We start from the raw sequence: 14,427 nt of genomic DNA, 5'->3' as shown, positions 1-14,427 counted from the left end.
ACTACTTTCCAGAAAGAACCGGTGTGTAACATATCCCAGCTGAAATGAGGCTGCCTCAGTAGACCACTTCATGTCGAACTTGGCAGTGGCATAACCTTCTGCGTCACTTTGGGGCCCAAGCTTTCAAAAGCCCCGATTCGGAAACTGCCTAATGACATTGTGTGCAGGTTGTTCAAGATTTTTTCAATACTTGCTTAAAACTGATGAACATATCTGCTTGTCATCACATCTTTATTCTGCAGAAACAGGGAAAACAATCCATCACGTGCCAGCGCAATGATTTGAGACAAGCACGGCACCCATACAAGGTTATGACAAGTGCATTTCAATACACAACCTAGTGTGGACATGAATGCATTTTTTCTTGCTTTGAGCAATGCTTCCGCTAAATTTTTACGTGAGGTGGCAGCAACGTAAAAACAATGCAAGACACGATATTTACTTTATTTACAAATGTTTCCTACAGATATAAAACTGTAGGGATAATTGCTGTGCAAGAATGATGCACCACTTGTGTATATATTTTTGCAACAAAAAGCTCCAGCAGCATGGCACCAGCCAGAACCTACTCTATAAAAGCACATTGGCACACACACACACACTGAACACATTAAAAAATAGAGCCTCTTGTGGAATGCATGCACAGAGTTCAATGGACAGATGGGGCAGTGAGGCAAAGTTTTTTTGGAATCTCTCGTTCAAGATATGTTTCGATGAAAAAATAAAATCACTTTGCTTTTTCACCTCGATGCAGTTGTAGTCCGACAAGCTCAGGAGAATAAAGGCAGATTGTAAATGTAATTTTGAGCTGCCATAAAGACAAAGATGGATAGACATGACACAATCAGGCTGAGATTTAAATTAAAAATCACAGAGTAGATTATACCAGCAGGATGAAGTGCACACCAAAGTGTGTACGGATGCCCTCAGAACATGTCACGTGCCACACTACTTGGGCATTTCTGTGTCAAGTAAAACACCACATTGGAATGTAATCTGCAGTAGAGAAGACTGTTGGGCTAGTTGGCCCTGCATTTAAAAAAAAGTAAAATTAGCACAATTGGATGCAAACACAAACATGTGAAAAACTAGGACAGGTGCTGCAGAGAAATCTTTATCGTGAAAAACTTGCAGACAGACTTTCTGTCGTGCACATGCCATGGCCCATCATGAAAACGTCTCAGAAAATATCATGATGGAAGCACAGATTTTATGCAGAGACCTCAGTCTGCATAAAATCGTATTCCGCAGAATGCAGGCCTATAGAAAGTGGCTGACAGATTGTCATTCTTTTTTAAATCGTTGTTTCCAAGATGTGTCATGCCGCACGCACGACGGAGTGAATATAATTCGCTGGCATTTTTCACAATTAACAGTTGTCAGTAGTGCCTGACCTGGCCTGTCTAATCTTCGTCTCGGTCTTCATTCGTCGCAATTTCATTTTATTAAGAAAGGAATGTAATGTGCTATGTCCCGAAGTACAAGACTTGTTACTAGGGTGCAGAAATAGCAAACAAACTATACCTACAAAAATAAGTTCTAGTTGGAATACAAGAATGGTAGCTAAGGTGTTGAAGGACACAATCTTAATAGTACGTCTCAGGGCATATACCAATGTAATGTTACACAGGAATTCTATCTTCATCACATCTGCCCATAACTGTTTCGATAGACTGAGTCCAGACAAAGAAATTGCGTACAGCAGGCCATCGCAGCTGCATATTGATGAATGTATCTAACATTCGGGATGCTTCTCGGATGAGAGACCACTTGGGCCAACTACTCTCACGCCTTCAACTTTTTTTTTGTTTTTTTTTATAGCTAACTGCAGTGTTTGTCATCATGACTCTTGTGCATGCCTGTTTAGGCAAAGCCCGAACAATGGACAAGTTTATTGCTACACCATAGCAACTTTTTGTGAACACTATGCACAGTGTAGATTCTTTCGGAGCACTAAGCATAACATTGCCTTAGTAAGCTTGGCTTATGTGTCAGCACAACCACGTAAAAATAGCTCATTTCGGAAACAATGAACCTTCAAAGATAACAATTCAATGTACAATGTGGCGCAGAGCTTCCAACTTTCGCCAACAATTCCTTATAAAAGTAAGCACAGTGGTGTGTTGGTGCTTGTAAGAGATGCACAGATGAAAAAATTGAACTGTGAAAAAAATACGATTAGCTCCCTTCACATACACAATGCATGATATGTCAATGAGATAAAAACAGAATAAAACAATGTTACATCATGTAAAGTATCTGACCCACAAAAATATATTTTTTTACATATAATTTCATCTTCATAAAGTCCTATCCTAAAGCAAGATGAACATCTTTATATCACTTTTTTTTTAGCATTGTGATCCCTCCTTTTGGAATGATGCAAGTCTCAAGTCATAAAATGATGATCAGAGCTTTCTAATTTTGAAATATGTCACATTAATAATTACTGCATTCCTTACACTGGTTAAGGTGACACAGAGAACTCATACACCATGTATGTACTAGTGTTAAAAACCTTCTGCAAGGTTTTCCAGCTCTCAAACATCGCCTTTCTTTACTGTATTCCTATAATTTGGAAATTTGGGGCTTCAAGAGCAAGAAGCTATGCCCCCATTCAGAGCCTACTTGATCAGGATTCACCTAGTTTGCTGAGCTATTAAAATGCTGTAAAAATCTATACAAGTAACAATAATAAATATGCACTCAAAATTTTCTCGTTTCTTTATCATGCCCGAACCAAGATATAGGATCCAAAAATGAATTCTAGAAATTCACTCGAGTGCAAGTTTACATTGAAGCAAGTCCTTTATGGTTTTCACAACCTTAACAGCTTCACTCAATATTTCAAGCTATTTGAGAGGTTTTAAGATTTCATAATACTAAGCATTGTACATTGCTATGAATCCTTTGAGCATTCCTGAGCTGTTACAATGATTACAGACAGAAAACTTTATTTCCGAGCTAAACAGATGGCTCGATTTCCCAATACATAGTTAAGCATCACTACAACTTAAGCCATCTTAAGCTAGGCCTCTATAGTCTTTTGGAAAATTGTGATACCTACACTGATCCCCTCGTAAGGCTTAATTTGATCATTGTCAGCAGCTGTAAGTAGGCTAAGATGAACCTATGCTGCTAAATGATTTCATCTACCCATGCAGCCGCTGTGTTATATCATTGAAAAGAAGCAGAGTAGGGAACCCTGCACTGAAATGAAGAATCAAGGAATTCAGTTTCGGAATCACCAGTCCGTTTCAGCAGCAGATACAAGACACAGATGCCATGAAGCTGACCAGCCAAGTGTCCTTGTTGACTGACACAACGGAGGTCGGCAGAAGGTTGCTGCCAGACGCTGTTCCCTTCGACTCACACAAATGTATGTGAGCAAAATCACAAGATGCCCCGATGCTTTCAGGCACGAGTCTGGGGCGGCACGCCCATGGTGTGTGTTGGATTCATGCCAAAGGCTTGTTGCTGGTGCTCTTGTTCATTCAGTTTGCGTGCCATGCGTCGACTGTCCACAGCGAACAGCACAGCTGCAACATAGGTGCAGAAGGCCCCTATCACACCCAAGGCGAAGGACCAGGACAAAAAGTTGTGGTCAGGGTCCGGCATCCAATCACGGCCGTCACCTCGGGCGCCAAATGTTATGACTGCGATTGTGTTGCACACCGCTGCAATACAGGAAAGTCATGAAATTAGTGATCAGCATTCAGGTGGAGAAGAGCTGCAGCGTGCGGCTCTCCTAAACAGATCTTCCAGCACACTAAAGTGAAGAATGACTTTGTTCTATGTGTTCGAAACAAACACATGATATTAACAATAATAGAACACAAAACAGATGCTACAATCACGTCCTGGCAAGTAGCTTGCATATTGGACATTGAGAGTTGACAGTATACGAGAAGACTCATGCTGCGCCTTTTCTGTCTAGCAGCGTCAGTGGTGTTCGGCTGAAACGACCTTGGCACAGCTTCTGGAGCAGTTAATGCCCTAATTCATAACAGCAAACCAGCCTTTCGAAGCAAATATCAACAAACTTTTGCCATCGCCCTCATGCCCTGTGCATATGTGTGTGCATATTATATATATATATATATATATATATATATATATATATATATATATATATATATATATATATATACACCGAAGAAGTTTTTCCAATGGGCCAAACGTACCTGGGAAAAGAAGAAACACAACTTAGCGGTTGTTTTAATTTTATTACCAACGATTTCGACCGGTGGTCCGGTCGAAACCATTGGTAATAAAATTAAAATTGCCGCTAAGTTGTGTTTTTTTCTCTTTCTCTTTATATATATATATATATATATATATATATATATATATATATATATATATATATATATATAATGTGTGTGTGTGTGTGTGTGTGAGTGTGTGTGTGTGAGTGTGTGTGTGTGTGTGTGTGTGTGTGTGTGTGTGACGCATGAAGCGATGGTTGGTAGAGGTAGAAGAAAAAATGACAGTAGAATAAACATGGCGTATGAGCCAGGCCATGTCGCCCTTTCATCATAGCGTCACATATATATTATATGTATGTGTGTATATATATATATGTTGTCACGTTTCTTAAGGGGGGATGCGGCACTTCGGGACCGAAAATCAGCCAAAAAATCGAGTTTTCGCGGACCTTCTTTTCGCGTTCCCGACATCATTGCGCACCTATTTACAAAATTTCATAGCCGAATACCATCAACTTTTATCGTTATTCAACTTTAAAAAACCGAAAACGGGCGTCCTGCCCTTTAAATTGAGGGCGAATAGCGCAGGTTTCGGCTCTACGATACGCGGGAACTACGCGCTCGATCGGCGCCATTTTGGTCTTGTTTGAAAGAACGCGTTTTCAGCTGTTTTTTTTATTCAGTAAGCAACATTGAGCGTTTCCCCGGCTCGAAAAAAGGGGCCTCAAAGACGAAGAGCCGCGCTCACTGCCATTGGCTAAACGGCGCACGTGACTGAAATGGCGCTTTCCGGTTGGCTGGAAGCTCGCGGCTTGCGCCTGCATACGCGACCCGACGCCATTTTGAAAGGGTTACCGCTGTGACGCCTCGAAATCGGCAGAGCACTCTGAAGCTTCTGATCGTATCGCCATGCCTGGAAACGCAAAAAAGTATCGGACCGTGCACGCATTTGGTCGCAGGAAACGCAAAGGTCGTGGGAGAAAGTCTACGAAGTCATCAGAGCCCTTGGTTGACTCCGACGAACGATGTATCGACGCTCCGCGGCCGTTCAGCGATGGTGCGACCGAGCGCGTTGCCTCCGACGACGATGACGGTGAAGCGAACTCCGGACGACTACGAATCGACGCCAAGGTGGTGACAAACGCCGAAGTTGAAAATCATGCCCGAGAGAAAGCGACGCTCGACCGGCTTTCATCGGCGCCAGCAACTGCACGGAAAATTGACTTTTTCACCGCGAGTTGTAGCGAGGCAACCGCACAGGACTCGGACCACGCTGCTCCTTATCTGCTTATGCATCTAGATATCCTAAACGCGATAATGGGTGCCTTGTGTTGCAAAGCCTGCCACGGACCGGCTACGATCGTCAGAGGGGATCGGGACTACGGACTTGCCGTGAAAGTGCTAGTGCAGTGTGAAAGGTGCGGCGAGATCACGAATGAATGGACTTCGCCCCGCGCGAACGGCACGAAAACGTGCAATCTGTTTGAAGTAAATCTTCTCGCTTCGAGGGCGATGGTGGCTACCGGCAACGGCCAAACGAAAATGAACGATATTTTCGCAACAATGGGCATCTCACACCGCGGTATGCACCAAAAGACGTTTCAGCGGCATTTGAAGAACACGCTGGCACCCGCTGCAACGCGAGCGGCTGAGTCCGCTATGAGCGAATGTGCGGAAAAGGTTAGAACAATATATGATGACTTGTGCTTCGGCCACCGGGGCAATATTGCCGTTAGCTACGACGGCACGTGGAAGACGCGAGGCCATTCTTCCCACATCGGCGTGGGCACAGTTATCGAATTATTTAGTGGCTACGTGTTGGACTACGCCGTTCTTTCCAACTTTTGCCTAGGCTGCGAGGTGGGCCCAAAGCCTAGTAGTGAGGGCCATCAAGAATGGAAGGCTAACCACAAATACCAAAAAAATACGAACAGCAAAGCGGGGCAAATGGAAGTGGAGGCGGCTCTAATTCTATTTCAGAGGTCGCTTGAACGCCATGGCCTGCGCTACACAACTATGCTGTCTGATGGAGACTCTAGGACATTTTGCGCCATACAAGACGCCAAGGTGTATGGTTACATTGACGTGCAGAAGGAAGACTGTATTAATCATGTACAGAAACGGATGGGCACCGCATTGAGAAACCTGGTGCAGAAACAAAAGTGCGATGGAAAAAGAGGCCTTGGTGGGAAAGGCAGGCTCACAGGTGAGCTGATCACTAGGCTGAGCACATATGGCCGGGCTCTGAAATCGCATGAAGGTGACGTGGGCGAGATGCAAAAGGCTGTGATGGCCACATACCGCCACGTCACCTCCACTGATGAATGCTCGGACCACAGTCTGTGCCCAGCTGGTGAAACTTCATGGTGTCGGCACAATGCCGCAAAAGCAAAGGGTGAGCCCGACCCCAGGCATGCCTACAATCTACCGAAAGACGTGGCAGAGGCATTACTACCGGTTTATACCCGGCTTTCGGAAAGAGCCCTGCTTCAGAGGTGCGAACGCGGCAAAACGCAGAACTCCAACGAGAGCCTACATTCGGTAATCTGGAGTTTGGCCCCCAAAGAGCACCATGTGTCCCTGTTCGCTGTTGAAGCAGCTGTTGCAGAAGCAGTGCTGCGCTTCAACACGGGCAATTTGAATTCTGCAACGGCAATCTTAGGTGAAATGGACATGAATGCGACAAGTACTGGTGCCAGGAGAGCGAGAGAAAAAGACCACCGTCGCAGCATTGTCTCCAACAAGAAAAGAACAGCCTCATTGGAACTCCGGAAGCTAGTGAAGAGGAGGCATGAGTACAGAATGCATTCAGACTATGCTTCTGGTGCGTTTTGAGGTTGTCTTGTTGCATCTTCTGCAATAAAAATGTGTGCCCACGTTTTTTCTCGATTTTTCAAAACGACAATTTTCATGTGCTTCCCATTATGCCGGAGCAATATCTCTTGTTCTATCTGGGTTATCATTACGATTTCTTTTTTGTTTCGAAGATAAATGCAGGGGATGTGTCATAAAGTAAGTTTTATTGTAATAATTTTTGGAGAAAATTCTCTAAATGGATCTTTTGTTTCAAGTGTAGATGGGGAAATTTTTCATGTCATATTCAACATCCCACAACTTTGCTTCGAAATAGCCCAGAACAATGATTTATACTTTATTGCACACTGTGAACATACCGAATTGGTTCTATAGCTTGCACATCAATATCCAAGTTACAGTTAATTAGCTAATTAGGCCTTAATTGGAAAAGTCGCAGTTCATTATATCTTTAAAACTAACTGTCACAGCAAAAAAAGAATTAGATTTTTGAAATCAGCAGTAAAATCTACATAGGCTCTCCAAATTTGACTGAGGTACTCGCAAAAATAAAAGAGTTTTTGGAAGGTGTAGCATCCCCCCTTAAGACAAACTTGGTTTAATGGGTTCGTTGAGTCGATTAGCCAAGCAGCAGCTCAGACAGATCGTCTTTGTCTTCTTTCACTCCTGGATCTCACCCAAGCATATCATGTGGCAATAGTTCCCCCTTTGAAAGCATCGACTCGATGCTCGTAAAGAAAAAAAAAATGAAGGCATGCACACGCAGATACAGAGAACCAAAAGAGGGAGAGTGCCAGTACTCGCAGCGCAAATGAGGAAATTTCGCCAACGCTTGCGCCAAGCACAAAGAGAAAAGCATAAAAACACAGGAGAACACGAACAGCAGCAGCAGCGCAATGTCACGGCATGTCGCAACACGTGAACCACAAGGGCTACTGTGTGAAGCAATGTCACGGCATGTCGCAGCACGTGAACCACAAGGGCTACTGTGTGAAGTAGGGCTTCAGCACAACAACATGCACGGTTTCGGGTCGAATCTGTCGACGAAAAGACGCTGTGCCGTCCGGAAATACCTCGTAGGTAAGATTTGTGACACGTCTAAGAACCTTGTACGGCCCAAAATAACGGCTTAGGAGTTTTTTGGATAAGCCTGGTCGCCGGACAGGGGTCCACGCCCACACTTGGACCCCAGGTTGGTAGGTGACGTTTCGAAGGCGAAGGTTGTAACGTCGTGCGTCTTCATCTTGTTGGTGACTGGTGTTTATGCAAGCTAGCTGATGAGCTTCTTCGGCGCATTGAGTATATTGCTCAGCGTCTGGAGCGATTTCATAGCTTTGGTCACACGGAAGCATAGCATCGAGCATGGTTCGCACGTTGCGTCCATAAACGAGTCGGAAAGGCAGAAAACGTGTTGTTTCTTGCGTTGCCGTATTTTATGCAAGCGTGATGTATGGAAGAATTTCGTCCCAGGTTTTGTGTTGTACGTCAAGGTACATTGACAGCATGTCCGCTATGGTCTTGTTAAGCCTCTCTGTCAGTCCATTCGATTGCGGGTGATAAAGCCGTCGTTTTTCGATGACTTGTGCAGCTCAATTTAAAAATGTCCTCCATCATTCGTGCTGTAAATGACGTCCCTCTGTCCATAATCACGCATGATGGGGCACCATACCGTAGGACGATTTGGTGCACGAAGAACTGCGCGACTTCAGAGGATGTGCCACGGGGTTTGCTTTTGTTTCAGCATAACAAGATAATCTGCCGCAACTATAATCCATTTGTTCCCAGAGGATGACAAAGGAAAGGGTCCGAGAAGGTCCATTCCCAGGAGGTCAAACGGTGTCTGTGGTGGTGCGATCGACTGGAGCAGGCCCGCGGGTCTCACAGGCGGAGTCTTGCGACGCTGGCACTCACGGCAGCCTTTCACGTATTGATGTACACTAGTTGATAGTCGCGGCCAGTAATACTGTGGGCGTACTCTGGCAAGAGTTCGCGAATAGCCCAAAAGTCCTGACGTGGGCTCGTCATGGCACGCAAGGAGGATCTCGTCCCGCATTTCAGTAGGAACAACGAGTAGGAAGGCTTTGTCGCCACCACGGGCATTTTTCTTGTAAAGAATGCCTTTTCTTAGACAAAAAGAGGACAGTTCGCGAGCAAGGTGTCGAGGGACCTGAGAGTTCCGGCTTTCCAGGGAATCAATAGCTGGGCGTAATTCGTCGTCTGCCTGCTGTTTTGACATAAATTAGGAATCGCTGACTGCTCCGAGACGGGCATCTTCATCCTCGAAGCCCCTAACAGCGTGCCCCACAGGCGCTCGAGAAAGCGCGTCGGCATCTTCGTGTTTGCGCCTTGACCTGTACACAATCATAATATCGAACTCCTGCAAACGCAAACTCCACCGAGCGAGACGGCCGGATGGATCTCTGAGATTTGTCAGCCAGCAGAGCGAGTGGTGATCAGTCACCACTTTGAAGGGACGACCGTAGAGGTAAAGCCGAAATTTGGTCATCGCCCACACGACTGCGAGGCATTCTTTTTCCGATGTAGAATAGTTGGTCTCGGCTCGAGAAAGAGTACGACTGGCATAAGCTATTACATGTTCAACGCCACCGTGTCGTTGTACAAGGACAGCGCCAAGTCCCACGTTGCTGGCATCCGTATGAATTTCTGTAGCAGCGTCCTCATCAAAATTGGCAAGAACAGGGGCTGTTTGCATTCTCTGCCATAGCTCTGTGAACGCTGCATCTTGTTCTGCGCTCCAAGTAAAAGGCACGTCATCTCGGGTGAGTCGCGTAAGAGGTTTAGCTATCTTCGAGAAGTTGGCAATAAATCGGCGATAATACGCGCACAAGCAGAGAAAGGGGCGTACTGCTCTTTTATCTGATGGAACAGGAAAGGCGGTGACAGCAGCAGTTTTGTCTAGATCAGGTCGCACTCCATCCGCACTAATGACATGTCCCAGAAATTTCAGCTCTTCATAGCGGAAATGGCATTTTTGAGGTTTCAGCGCGAGTTTAGCTGTGCGAATGGCGTCTAGAACCTTTCTCAGACGCTTCAGATGTTCTTCGAAGCTCTCGGAAAAGATGACCACATCATCGAGGTAGACAAGGCAGTTTTGCCACTTCGCGCCAACGAGAACTGTGTCCATCATCCTCTGAAAAGTGGCCGGGGCAGAACAGACGCCAAAGGAAAGAACACGGAATCCGTAAAGTCTGTCTGGAGTCACAAACACGGTTTTTTCTCGGTCTCGTTCATCCACTTTCCTTTTCAATTTGCCAATAGCCACTCTTTAGATCGATGGACGAAAAATACTTCACGCGTCATAATCTGTCGAGAGAGTCGTCGACCCGTGGAACGTCTTTTTTTCGTGACGCTATTAAGCTTCCTGTAGTCAACACAAAATCACAGCGTTCCGTCTTTTTTCTTCACTAGAACGACTGGCGAGGACCAATGGCTGCTGGATGGTTGAATAATCCCGTCATCGAGCATATCTTTTACTTGTGTCTGGATAGCCGCACGTTCTTTGGAAGAAACGCGATAAGGCTGCTGCCGGATCGGGCGGACGTCATCGTCGGTAATAATTCGATGCTTGGCGAGGTGTGTTTGACGGACTTTGGAAAAAGAGGCGAAGCAAGACCGAAACTCCCTTAAAAGGTCATGAAGTTTAGCATTTCTCTTGTCTGACAGCGTCGAATTAAAGTCGATGTGGTCTAGAAATTCTTCATCTTCATGCGTTTCCTTGGACGCGAAGCACTCCGTGACGTCGGCAACAGGGTCTCCATAGGCTACGGTCGTTCTGCGGAAAAGATGCCGGTGCTCGTAGTTGAAGTTCATAACCAGTATTTGCGACTGTTCGTTACGGACACGCACAACACTTCGGGCGGTACATACACCTTGGAGTAGCAAAAGTGATAGGTTGCTTTCTTTAAGCCACCACGTCACCGTCCCAGAGGTCTTCACAAATGACTTCGATGGGAACAGTCGCTCGAGGCGGCAGCGTCACACTGTTGTCAGGAACACGCAGCGCTGGTCTACGGCAGTTTTCAGCGTCTCGATCTGTTGCGCCTTGAGTCGAGAAGGTCACAATGCGCTCACGAAGATTTATGATGGCGCCCTATTCCTGAAGGAAGTCCATGCCGATAATCAGCTGACGGGAACAGTCGCGCAGAATGAGACAGCTGAGCACAAACGTTGACGCACGAATTTTCACTCTTGCCGTACAGCGACCCAGTGGTGTAACAACGTGTCCTCCAGCAGTTCGAATTCGCGTTTCATTCCACGGCGTAATCACTTTCCTGGGATTTTTTGCTAGCCTCCCGCTGATAATCGAATAGACTGCACCAGTGTCTATCAATGCATTGACCTGAAAACCGTCAATCAGCACAGGTATGTCAAGTGACACGCGGTCACTGGGTTCAGATGTGGATTTCGACGTTTCTTCGGTACTGCGATTATTCTCTGATTGAATGTCTTCCGTGTTGCGTGCAAGCGTCGATAGGAGGTCTTCCGCACTTTGAGTCCCAGCGACCTTGCCCCCGAAGGCCACTGCCTTCAGTTTTCCCGACGAGGGCTTGGAGAGCATTCCCGTGCCGTCACCTCGAAACGTGACCCAGTGGCTGCGGGTCTCCTCGGAGATGGTGACCGCGATTGCCGTCGTGTAAAGGGTGCACGCTGTTGCGCGAGATACTTTTCGATATCCCTCGGCCTTTGACCCATTTGGGGACGAGGTAAATTGACGGAAAATCCACGCAGGCCAAGTTGCCGGTATGGGCATTCACGGTAAATGTGACCAGCCTCACCGCAATGATAGCAGAGGGGTCGTCTGTCCGGCGTACGCCAGAGATCAGACTTGCGCGTCGGTGCACGGCGACCATCGATGTCTAAACCAGTGTGCGCTGACTGAATCGTGACTGAGGGCATCATTGTCTGGATCGGGACGTATGGCACTGTCTGAAGCGGAACATGCGGCACTGTCTGGATTGGGACGTGCGGCACTGGCTGGGTTGGGACTCCTTGACTAGAACGAGGCGTGGCAGATCGCAAGGCTTCCGCGTACGTACGACGGCGATTGTCAGTAGACACAGGATCCGTTTCCGGATCAACCGACATCGGCGGAAAACAATGGGCGTGCAACACCTGCTGGCCCTCGTCACGGATGACACTGGTGATAGCACCAACATCGATTTGCCTGGTCCCGTACATCTTTTCCATTTCTTCCCGGACGACAGATCGGATGATCTCGCGAATCCATTCGGGGCTCTTGCTCCCAGGGGTGGCGAAAATTTCGGGAGTTGAGGCAGCATTCACTTGACTGTCAAACAGGGCAGACCGTTGGTGCAGTACTTGCTCCATTCTTGCGGCTTCAGTAAGGAACTCAGCAACACTCTTAGGGGGACTACGCACCAAACCAGCAAAAAGTTGTTCCTTCACACCACGCATGAGGTGGCGCAACTTTTTTTCTTCTGCCAGAGCAGGATCCGCTCGCTTGAAAAGCCGTGTCATGTCCTCGACGTACATCGAGATGGTCTCGTTTGGCATCTGGATGCGTGATTATACTGCACGCGCCGCCCGTTCGCAGCGGTCGGGACTCCTGTAGGTCTCCAGAAGGCGACACTGGAACTCGTGCCAAGATGTCAGAACATCATCCCTGTTCAAAAACCACGTCTTGGCACAGTCTTTCAGGCAGGTGTACACGTTCCGGAGCTTCGCGGCATCATCCCAGTAATTGATCGCTGTGACACGTTCGAAATCACTCAGCCAGTCGTCAACATCTTCATGCTGCTCTGTGAAAAGGGCAACGCATGAGCGGGTTCTGGACGGTGCAGTAGATCGGCGTGGAAGGTGTCGGAGCTTGTACGGGATCTTGTGTCGAAGTCATAGTCGCTGCGTCAGTGGTTGATGTCTCAGGTGGTAGGCCTCGTTGGTGGCGGCTTACTCTGTGAACAGGAGTGTCCACGGTTGCAGGGCTTGTGTTCCGGCTGCTGGGTGGGGTCTTAGGCATTGGGTGGATCGTGAGACGTTGTACCCAGCAACTCCACCAGTCTTGTCACGTTTCTTAAGACAAACTTGGTTTAATGGGCTCATTGAGTCGACTAGCCAAGCAGCAGCTCAGACAGATCGTCTCTGTCTTCTTTCACTCCTGGATCTCACCCAAGCATATCACGTGGCAATATACACACATCAGGGAAAGAAGTGTATACTTAAGGGCTCGTTTTTCTGTGTTTTGACACAATATAATGAGATCTTACAGACAAAGATGCCAAGGAAAGTACAGGGGAAGTTATTAGACCGAATTGTAATAAAAATATGAAGAAAGAAATTTGGGTGAAAAGATAACTTGCGGTGGGCAGGAACCCAACTAGCAACCTTTGAATAACGTGTTCGATCCTCTGCTACTGAGCTATCACGGGGGCTATCCTTCCAGCTACTTTATTGGATATATATGTGAATTCATACGTGGGACCAGTGTCACTCAGCGTCACCAGTAGCCATGGCAGCGAGTATAGCACACTCTTTATGAGCCTGTGTGGCGTTACATAGCACGTAAACTTATTACGGATTGGCAGCTGACCAATAGTCCTCCGTATACAACCTAAAGGCACCAAGTCTGCCACTGCGAGACCCTCATAATGAATAAGCGAAAGAAGTGCATACTTAGGGGCTCGTTTTTCTGTGTTTTGACAAAATGTTAATGAGATCTAACAGACAATATTGCCCAGGAAAGTATAGGGGAAGTTATCAAACCGAATCGTGATGTAAATCTGAAGGAAGAAAAGTGGGTGAAAAGTTAACTTGCCAAGGCCAGGAACCGAACCTGCGACCTTTGTATAACGCTTTCGATGCTCTACCTATCCTCCCAGCCACTTTACTGGGTATATATGTGAATTTAAACGTGAGAGTGTCAGTCAGCTTCACCAGTAGCCATGACGGCAAGTGTGGCACACTCTTTATGAGCCTGTGTAGCGTCACGTAGCACGTGAACTTATTACGAGCTGGCAGCTGACCAATAGTCTCTCATATACAACCTGAAGGCACCAAGTCCGCCAGTTCTGACATAGCCCTCCTCACAAGGCTTCAAGAGCAACTATGGAGGGGGAGAACAGGTGTAATGCGACAGCGACAATGATCGCAAGGAATGTACTGTGGTATTCTTTACAAGCTACCGGGAAAGCTGATGAGAGGTGAACCTGATGAGTCAAATTTTCATCACTGAAATTTGCTTAATTTAGCCCCCTGGACCAAAAAACTTGCCAGGATTGTAGGTTGTTCACCACTAGTTTTTTTTTTTTACAAAATGCACCTGCCAATAATAGTATGCAAACGTGGTCGTTTGATTACTCATCAGTGTATAATGGGTGGTATTGCCCCTGGCCCAGGTGTGTTTTTTCTTTTTTCCTCTTTTTTCTCT

General features: G+C 46.5%; 2 protein-coding genes across 7 annotated transcripts in view; one reads left to right on the top strand and one right to left on the bottom strand.

The window, feature by feature from the left end:
- The window catches only part of LOC119169183 (pseudouridine-5'-phosphate glycosidase), a 2,087,124-nt gene that overhangs the window by 1,458,084 nt on the left and 614,613 nt on the right, over positions 1-14,427 (top strand). The window lies entirely within an intron of this gene.
- Positions 2,806-14,427, bottom strand: part of LOC119169189 (uncharacterized) — a 115,465-nt gene continuing 103,843 nt past the window's right edge. For both annotated transcript variants that reach the window (XM_037420302.2, XM_037420303.2), the window contains exon 3: positions 2,806-3,677. In XM_037420302.2, the coding sequence (XP_037276199.1) occupies positions 3,415-3,677 (263 nt within the window). In that variant the 3' untranslated portion in view covers positions 2,806-3,414. The remainder of the gene's footprint in view (positions 3,678-14,427) is intronic.

The sequence above is a fragment of the Rhipicephalus microplus genome, chromosome 2 (assembly GCF_043290135.1).
Source record: "Rhipicephalus microplus isolate Deutch F79 chromosome 2, USDA_Rmic, whole genome shotgun sequence".
Taxonomy (NCBI): Eukaryota; Metazoa; Arthropoda; class Arachnida; order Ixodida; family Ixodidae; genus Rhipicephalus; species Rhipicephalus microplus.
Note: the sequence above shows the minus strand (reverse complement) of the source record. Positions and strands in the feature narration are given on the sequence as shown.